The sequence below is a fragment of the Nannobrachium achirus genome (genome assembly GCF_963921795.1).
Source record: "Nannobrachium achirus genome assembly, chromosome: 12".
NCBI lineage: Eukaryota > Metazoa > Chordata > Actinopteri > Myctophiformes > Myctophidae > Nannobrachium > Nannobrachium achirus.
Genome location: NC_137832.1, coordinates 22,495,298 through 22,505,083, shown reverse-complemented (window position 1 = coordinate 22,505,083; position 9,786 = coordinate 22,495,298). Strand labels below are relative to the sequence as shown.

The following is a 9,786-nucleotide window of genomic DNA, read 5'->3' as shown; positions in this document are numbered from 1 at the left end:
TTTTGAATTTTTTTGGAAAACAAAGTTTGAGAACCACTGACAGAAACGTCAGTGGTCCTCAAACCTTTTCATGTCAAGGACCCCTAGAATTATACTGTACAGTATGTATTTGGCTGCCGACCCCCATCTCAAAATATTATGTATCAGGGACCCCCAGAAGCAAATATTTGAGTTACAAATGTTCGCTTTATATATATAACGCTCGCAGCTGTGAGCTTATATATCTGCTATTTTTGAATAGTTAAAGCATAAAATAAGGGTTAGCGTCATAATGAGTAATACATCGTTCCAGGTCTTAACCTTGCATCAGACCGTCCATGTTCTACATGGACAATGTTGTTAAGTGTCACAGCCTATTTCTCATTGCCGCTCATTGCAGCTCCCGGCAGCACTAGTTTGATCTCCCCAAGGCCTGGAGGTAAGATATTCGATTCCAGCCTACAGCATGAGGTCTCTTGACCAGAATATGAAATAATTTATTGAAAATATGTATCGTAATTAAATAACAAAAATACAAATTCTACTATACAATGGGCGTACAAGAATAGAGCATTTGCCACGCTGACCAATGCCACTTGTACACTGTAACGTTTCTGCCGCACCGAATGAAGACAAATGCAATAAAGAGTAGTATATCTGTGGCGAGGAAGTTGATGACATACTGTAGCAAAGTAGACCGAGAAATTATTTTGCAGCGCCAAGTCTTGTAAATAGTTTCTTCCCTTTGGAGAGCAGTCCCTTTTTCTTTTTGGAGTACATGTCCAGTGGGCCCCTGATGGGACTGCCAGGCCCCATGGAGGCAGGGCCCGAGCCAGGAATGTGTGGGCACACTGTGGGAGAAGCAGCTCTTCTGGGCGGACCCGATTTTTCCAACGGAACCTAATGGGAGACCCGTAAGGGACAGTTCAGGGTTGTTAAAAAAAAGAAAGCCAGCCGTCGCACACGTCAGTCATTACTCCCCCTGTCCACTTGGTCCATTCTGTCTCAGAAGGGCCATCATAGCTCTGCATTTCCCCAATGCTACTGTATTTCCCTGTTCACATCAACCGCTCAATTCTTGGTGTGTTTTTTTTTGTCCTGTGTACTGAGGAATATACCCCTTCCCTCCACTCCACCTTTCTGTTATGTAGAAACAGTCTTGGTCCAAACTACTACCAGTAAGCTACAGCACCACAGAAGGTTAAGCAAGACAGCTCATATCTTCTCCATTAGCAACAGAGTCTATCCAGACAAAATGACAAGCCAAGGCAAGGGCAAGTTCCTTTCACACAACAAAGAGATACAGTTGTACGGTGTTACAATTTAGCACAAATGAGACATGTTCATAACACATTCACTTTTCTTCCTCTTAAACATATAATCACTCATACAACTGGGGTACAGAGTAACTACTAATATCTAAATATTACTTTATTGTAATCATGAGCTAAAAGGCTCTTTGAAATTGCACTTTGGCGGTATGGTTTAAGATTTTGAATATTAGCTACAAGACAGAACTGAGCCATTGTAACATATCAAAGTCCAAATTATTAATAAGATAAATTATGTGAAGCTGATTATATTATAAAAGCTTTACACTTTCAAAATTTTGACAACATATTTTTTCATCAAGGTAACTTGATGTGATCTAGTTTCCAGTTTGTTCCCCATCTCTGCGTAAACATGTCAGCAAATGTTCTGCCATTTTACATCATTGCTTCAATGAGAGAGAAAAGGTGCAAACCCTGCTGTTGGTTTAATAAAGATAATACAGTAATACTGGGCTTTGGCAAAATGATGCCAATTTCTAATTTCTTGACATTGTCATTGAGTAGAGATTTGAGTAGTGTAGAATCACTAACATTTCTCCCCGTTATGGATTGTGTGGGTCAGGGTGCACCACTTCAGGAAAATGGGAAGGTATTTGTCTATATGTCAGCAGTAAAAGTTTAACCAAAATGTCTCGACTACAGCGGGTAATTGAGGGATGTGCAACAGATGGCCTTTTAGCTAACCATGAGTTACAGGAGACTTATTAGGCTTAATTTATACTTCATCACACGACCACGTCGCTTGACAAAAATTAATGGCATATTTTCAATTTCTAGAAAAAAGAAAGGGTCAATCCGGTCATGCAACAAAGTATAAATATTAGCACTGACTGTGTGGGAGACGGACATTGTCATGTACAACACTCTGAAGACAAACAACTGAAGATACCATACAGTACTTCCTCTTTAATGCATTGGCTGGGGTCGTGTTATCCTCCGACAAACAAGCACAGGCAAGATTTTGAGGGACAGAGGAAGGAAAGGGTCTAAAACAAACTGGATAGCGCCTTAAATGCACGTGAACACCCAATGATTCATATAAGTGTATGGTGCTGCATACCAGAAACTAAGGTTACCCTTGTCATCTGCATTAGACGAGGAGTGCGTAATCTTGGTATCCTCAGTTGCTCACTTACGTGACGGATACACAGCCTTTAAGGTGTGAAATGAACACTCTTCTTCTGTTTTGCCAAGCGGGTGAGGAAAGAAATAAAAACAAAAAATATGTGGTGATGGCATTTCGATAATCTGCACTGTGAAAAATGTCAATTGTCAAAACTAAGGAGATAAACATCTGATGACACCTGTTGATAATCAAACAATTGCATTATTTGTTAAAACGCAAAGGATTCACGTCACGTTTACGGTTAAGAAATTAGTATGTGAAATTACTCTTTGATGGCAACATAGGCTAGGTAATGTTTTGTGAGCTACTTTACAAGAAAGCAATATAGAAAACAAGGCTTTCAGGAGCAGATAAAAAAGTACTGTACTAGCCATCTTTTTCTTTTAATCTTTATATATATATATAGATATATATATCTATATATATGTATGTATATATAAAAAAAGACCAGGGAGAATCCATGCATCTTAAATATAGAACATGCTAAGCTATAGACTACATAGTTGATCTTTCAGTACATTAAAACTATTTACTCTATTAGAAATGATTTTGGATCAGAACACAGAGTATTATTCATAAAGCATCTTTTACAATGCAAAATATGCATGTGCAAAAAATAAAAATTAAGTAAATTAAATTTGTCAATAGACCCCCCCTCTTTCTTTTCAAAACACAGTATGAATAAAAAGTCACAGGTCCATCTCTGCCGCCATCCTCCTCCAATAAGTAATGCTTTATGGATAAAGTTTTTAGTTTTTTTTTTACAATGCATATCTTTCACAGCAGTAAACATGAAAAATAAAAGTACCTCTGTCAAGTATTAGTTTTAGATTTTTTTTTCTTCTTATCATAGATCTGACACATCTACAGTATTTACAGTAAAGCAATCAATGCTCCAGAGAGAGTCAAACTTCCCATTGTACTTACAGCAATGAAACACACACAAGCACAGACACGGTAAGAAAACAGAAACCCCACAAAAGGAGATAAGAGGAAACTGAAAAAGGAGAGTAAGATGGATGACAGAGGGGGCTAGTACTGCGAAGGAGCATGTACCCTTTTGGTCTTTATCCGTGCTGGAGTGTCCTGGGGGTATCGAGATGGTGTGTCTGTGAGAAAAACCTCTACATCATCAGGCACTTCTTCTAGAAAGTTGGAAGGAACAAGTCCCTTGTGTCCATTGAGCTCACCCTAGAGAGTACAGAGAATATGAGTAAGAATTCACGTGCACACATCAACTGGAAAGAAAGCGCAACGCAGAGGAAAATTAAGCTTTAGCGTTAGTTTATGCGGGACACACAAGTCTAGACCCGCCCAGCTGTAATCAGCTGTCAGTCAGCTCTTTTCCTAGCCTGACACTCAGCCTGAATTGACATTTCGTTTCACTCCATTATTCAGTCTGAAGTTGGTCTAACCCAGGGCGATTGCAGGGATGGGTGTTGCCAAAGAGGCAGTCTTCTGCGATTGGTTCACCGTCTGACCAACACATGACGTAGTGTTGTTATGTGTGGCTGGCTAGTGGCTAGCCTGTTGCTTGCTAGTGCTACTTGCTAACCAAAGAAACAGGCAGAATAGGAGCACTACGAACTAGTAATCAAACACAACATAACATGCCTGCTACTGGTGTTTCATAGCGAGATCGATACGATCGCATTTTACCGCAATTTACCGCATTTTACCACGACGCGATGCGCGGTACGGTACGGCGGCAGCGCTGGTTTACTTGGAAACGCACATGAGTTCTGGGAATCACGCTGATCACAAGACGCTGATTCATGACGCTGATTCGCCGTACGGATTTTCGAACGAGGAAGGCCTCTTCAATGAGAGCAATTCTAGACCCATGAAAAATTTAAAGGGGTGTGGCTAGCGATTCAGGGTCTGGAACTAGGCTACTCTTTTCCTATTCCTCATTCACAGACCTTCTGGTCATTACATCTCACTGTCAGATTCCAATCAAAGCTCTCTTTCAGTAGGGAAGGCTCCTTTACGGCTTGCTTTCTCTACCTATGCTTGGTTATCCGAAGCCTCGGATACTGTACGTGCTGCTAGCTCCACTCTTTGATCAGTCTGGCATAAGCTAAAATACCTGTGATCTGTTCATTCAAGTTTATGTGTCAATGTATTGCTATTGTTCTGCTATTGTATCCCTATGGGGGGTTTTGCTTAGCGTTCCCTGATTTTGTACAGCAAGCTCGAATACGAATTCAGGGAACATCTCTGAACGCGTAGCCCTTTAACGCTAAGATGAACTGTATTTCATTTATGCAATTATGGGCACATGCTGAGCTGGTCGAGACATCACTGTGATGTCAGAACAGGTCAGCTATATCTATATATGGAGTCCGTGAGATCAGATGTAGAGGTATTGACCAGCTCCATATATGGAGATCTAGGTGATGATCCAGTCGTCTCCATGTATGGAAGGTTTGATGAGGTCAGTCTTGATTTGCAAATTAATTCTGTCTCTGCCATATATGAGGCATCCATATATGGGCATTGCCAAATATGGGCTTAATATAAGTGCATTCCCAGATATGGGCTTATTATTATTGATGACATCAGTAATCAAACACAGTAAAACATGTCTGCTACTGATGTTTCATAGCGAGATCGATACGATTGCATATTACCGCAACGGTATGTTTTTGGGAATGTGCGGTACGGTCCGCTGGCGGCGCTGTGTTACTTGGAATCGCACTGAGTTCTTGGAAAACCCCGCCCACACTGCTCACAAGCCCCGAGAAGCGACGCTGATTCGCCAGACGGATTTCCAAACGAGGAAAACCTCGCCGGTAATACTCTGAAGATGTTGTTATTTTCACATAAAGTAGTAAGTAGCTCCTTTAAATTTCAGTTATTGAATTGGAAAACTGAATTTGTTACACTACAGTTACTGCAAAACAAAGCAGTGGAGTTACAGTAACTTAGCGGCGTTAATCCAAATACTGTTCAGCATTAAAGATTCCTTATGCTCTGAATATATCATAGAAATGAATGAAGGCATGACATAAATGATCAATACTCACATAGTAAAATCCATCTTCATCTATTTCAGCAAAAACTGTTATGACATCTCCGGCACAGAATGTCAATTCACCCTGTCAGGGAAAGAGAGTATATTGAGATATAATTAACCTGTTATTTTTGTTTCGTTTTTTTTCCCTTCAATTGCTCACAGCACCTTGGGGTATGAGGAAGAACACGCCTTCTGGGGTTTGATTAGTGTGACATATTGTAGGGGTTAATGCAACTGATCGATTTAATCGCTTATAAAAATGAGAATAAAATAATCACGAATCAAGATTTTCATAAATGTTCAAAGAATAAAAAAAATAGGGAGAAATAGCAGATCTACAAGCTTACAACAGCTTGCAAAACTATGCATTATAAGCTTATAGATCGACTATGTTGTGCTACACATTGTACAACAACTTGTAAAATATGACTAAAGTGATTAATTAGATTTTTTTTGGATATCTTGTAATTGTGTGTGGACACACACACACACACACATAAAAAAACACGCTTCTTGATTATTCAATAAATCAAAAAAGTACGGCAGTCAATAGAATAATAATCGATAGTTGCGTCCCTAAAATACTGTGCTTCCTTCTCCAAATCAACATGATGCATTATCAATCCAAGTGTCAATTCAGTCCCAGCAGACGGACTGTTGCAACTGCAAATGCATCATCGTGTTGCAAGTGTGAAGAAGACAAGACTGCAACACACACACACACACACACACACACACACACACACACACACACACACACACACACACACACACACACACACACACACACACACACACACACACACACACACACACACACACACACACACACACACACAGAGAGTACATTATGTCTCCTAGTGGGGGTGTGGGGAATTGTGGGGAGGTTATCTAGTCTAGAGATCACACAAACCAGGCATGTGTTTGTACTGTTGTAGGAGACTGCTCAACACAAAGACCAAACCGAGAGGAGGAGAGACCGCCATTGTCGGGCAGAAACCTCGTATCTCCCAGGTTTCAAATGTGTATGTTTTTTTTCGTAAAGTAAAGCCCTGCTTCATCATACAATACTGTTGCACAAAACTAGTGAAGATAGCAGCTTTACAAGCACACAACGCCTCGCACCGCGAGGCGTTGTGTGCTTGTAGATCTGCTATTTTCACTAGTTTAAATAGTTCTTAAAATGATAAATACAAAACGAACGGTTTTGGACATACAAGGTTTCGACCCGACAGCAACGAGATGCTGGTTCAGGCAGATGCAAGAGGGGCTGTGTTCATGACTACACGAAATAGAGAGGGGGGGAGGGGGGCGGGCAGTTGTCTAAAGCCCACCTTTTCTACGCACTCACTCCAACAACAGGAAAGAAACCAGTGGCGGAAAAGGTACTACATTTTACTTAAGTACTTTACTTAGTAAAAGTAGCAATACTGCAATGTAGAAACACTCTGTCACAAGTAAAACTTCCGTTAATCAAAATTTGCTTGAGTAAAAGCACAAAAGTATTGGCCTCGAAATATACCAAGCTTGTGAGCTTGTAGATAGTTAAGCTTTAAATGCCAAAGTTTAAATGGGTTAAAAAGTGGTTAATGTATGTTTTGTAATAATAATTCAAATTTACAACCTAACTGATCGACTAAGGTTTTTAAATAATTGCAGTAGAGTAAAAAGTGCAACATTTGCGTTGTAGTGGAGTAAAACGTTTAGAAAATCGGAAATACTCCAGTAAAGTAAAAGTAAGTCAAAATTGTACCTAAGTCACAATACTTGAGTAAATGTACTTAGTTACGTTCCACCACTGGAACACACACGCACACGCACACACACACACACACACACACACACACACACACACACACAAACAGAGAGAGAGAGCAGACTGTAACAGTCCTTCTCGCTCGCTCGCTCGCTCTCACTCACCTCCTCATTCAGTCTGTGGCCCCCATACTGTCGGTGGCAGTGCCAATACAAAGGTGACAATGAGTCAGTGTTAATTTCCTCGACTAAAACTATGACGGAAAAAATGTCCGTCGACTGCCTTTTTTCACTGACGAATATGAAATAAAAATGAAATGAAGACTAAGCTATGATGACTAGATATTATATATTGTGACAGCTTTTTGACACTTTATGTATATATTCTTCTTTTTATTGTGCCTTGCTTTTTGTGACTGTACACAACATCTATCTATCTATCTATCTATCTATCTATCTATCTATATATTGACAATTTTTCTATGTTATTATGTCATATAATGTTATAGACTAAAATGTTAGGCAGGGACTAGTGGAGAAGAGTTCCAGTAGGACTAAAAGAGGGCTGCGCTTGGGTGTTGCGCTCTTAAAATAAATGTATGTCGACAAAATCAACTGTAGATTTAGTCACTAAAATCTTATGATAGCCTATTTAGTCGTCTAAAACTAAAAAGTTTGAGCTGACTAAAACTAAATTACATTTTATTCAAAAGACTATGACTAAACTAAATGAAAATGTGCAGTCAAAATGCACACTGCAATGAGTAGAACCGGACGGCTTTGAGATAAGTCTCACACACAGTGAGTTGGGAAGCAACATAATGAAGAAAAAACAGAGTTAAGTAATTCAATTACAAAATGTAACTGACAGTATACAGACAGTAATTTTTTAAACAAATATTTGACGTTTTTCAGAAAATTCTCTATGAAAGCCAAAGGTGTAAGCTATCAAATAGTTTTGGATACATTTTCCAGTAAAACGGGGTAATTTTCAAATCGTAAATAGATCTTTAAGGCTTTTTTGGACTTAGGCCTAAATGGGTTAAACCTAGCATTATGTCCTCAAGCAAGAATGCCTATTGTGACAACCTTGATGTTATATTTGAGAACTTTCATTTACAGTATCTAGAATGACTACTGTAATAATCAGTAATATAATAAACTTTATTAAAACATCTGTGATGGGATTTAAATGTAAGCCTCCCGACCCAGTTTCCTCATACGAGGTGACCCGTTTCTAATCCTGGATCTAAATGAAAGAATCCCCTTCCAATTAAACAAACAAAAAATAATAGTTCACTCAAACAAAAACGTACTAGTTCACTCAACATAGTTCTACCTCATGTGTACACTACACAGTATGCACTTAGCCAAATTGGATGTATGGAGAGAGAAAACGTCATGATAAAGACAGTAAATATCTGTATAGCTGAAAAGGTGGAGTACCTCTACATCAACATTAGGAGAACTCTCCCGTGGGTCGTAGTCATAGAGGGCCACCATTCTGCGTGTGGACATTGGGTGCTGTCGCCCACTTCGCCTGTTCCTCTCTAGAGACAAAGGGGGGGAGGGGGGGAGTAAGGAGTGATCAGTTGAAATAATAGTTGAGAACATGACATGACTAAAGGTGGTTGCACACTGCTGCGTTTTTCGTTGCGAAATGCGTTTTTCAGGGCAAGGAGAGAGAGAGAGATAGAGAGAGCAAGGGGCCGAGTGTGCAAACGTGACTGACATAACGTGAGGTTGATTTTTTTATTTGCGTGCTCCGAAATCCACTCCGATATTCGGCCCGAAAAGCAGTGTGCAACCACCTTAACAGCATTTATTCCAAAGCCTCATGAAGATGCTGCTGATGATGATGATGACGACGACGTGAGGTTTGCGTTTTTTGTCATTCTGGGCTTATAGGTCACACTATTGTTTGGCCATAATGAATGGTTTTTGATTGTGATGAGCACATTAAGGTTAAAGCTTTGAGCACACACGCACGCACGCACGCGCACACACACACACACGCGCGTGTAAGTGATTGAAGCAAAGTTTGGAAAAACAAAGAGTGAAGATGAAACAGAGGGAAGAGGAGCATTTCACTGGACACAGACCTCTCTTGGATTTTCTGGATCTGCGATTTATTGAGCGGCCATCTTTGAAACGGTCGCAGTTCACTTCACAGGAGAGTAGAGAGAAAGACAATCAAATTAAGAAGGAAGAGCAAAGATAAAGGGAAATGAGTGTCATCGGGAAAATACAGTTCCATATTGCGGAAAGCTGGCCAGGAGGGGAACGGCAAAGTAAGAAAAGAAAAGGGTGGAAAGGAAGAGGTTCAGCTAATGCAGTGGTTCTCAAACTTGGGGTCGGGACCCCAAGTGGGGTCCGCAAATCATTTTGTGGGGTCCCCAGATGATTAGCTTAATGTCAAAGAAAATGTCTCACTCAACGGTAAACAAACCAACATAAGTGTACAGAGGATATCTGCACATTTATAAAGTGACCAGACCGTTTTAATACCAAACTGGCCAAACTGTCAAAAATGAAGTAAGCTAGAGGGGAACATTGTGAAAATAGCAGCTCTACAT

The 9,786-nt window shown here is 40.0% G+C and overlaps 1 protein-coding gene across 1 annotated transcript in view; it reads right to left on the bottom strand.

Moving 5' to 3' along the window:
* Positions 1-684: 684 nt before the first annotated feature.
* Positions 685-9,786, bottom strand: part of rimbp2b (RIMS binding protein 2b) — a gene marked incomplete at both ends in the record, with an annotated part of 127,062 nt that continues 117,960 nt past the window's right edge. Inside the window, 6 exon segments of the mRNA XM_080737949.1 lie at positions 685-879; positions 3,493-3,627; positions 5,466-5,537; positions 7,376-7,402; positions 8,657-8,760; positions 9,313-9,375. Of these exon segments, the coding sequence (XP_080594075.1) occupies positions 685-879; positions 3,493-3,627; positions 5,466-5,537; positions 7,376-7,402; positions 8,657-8,760; positions 9,313-9,375 (596 nt within the window).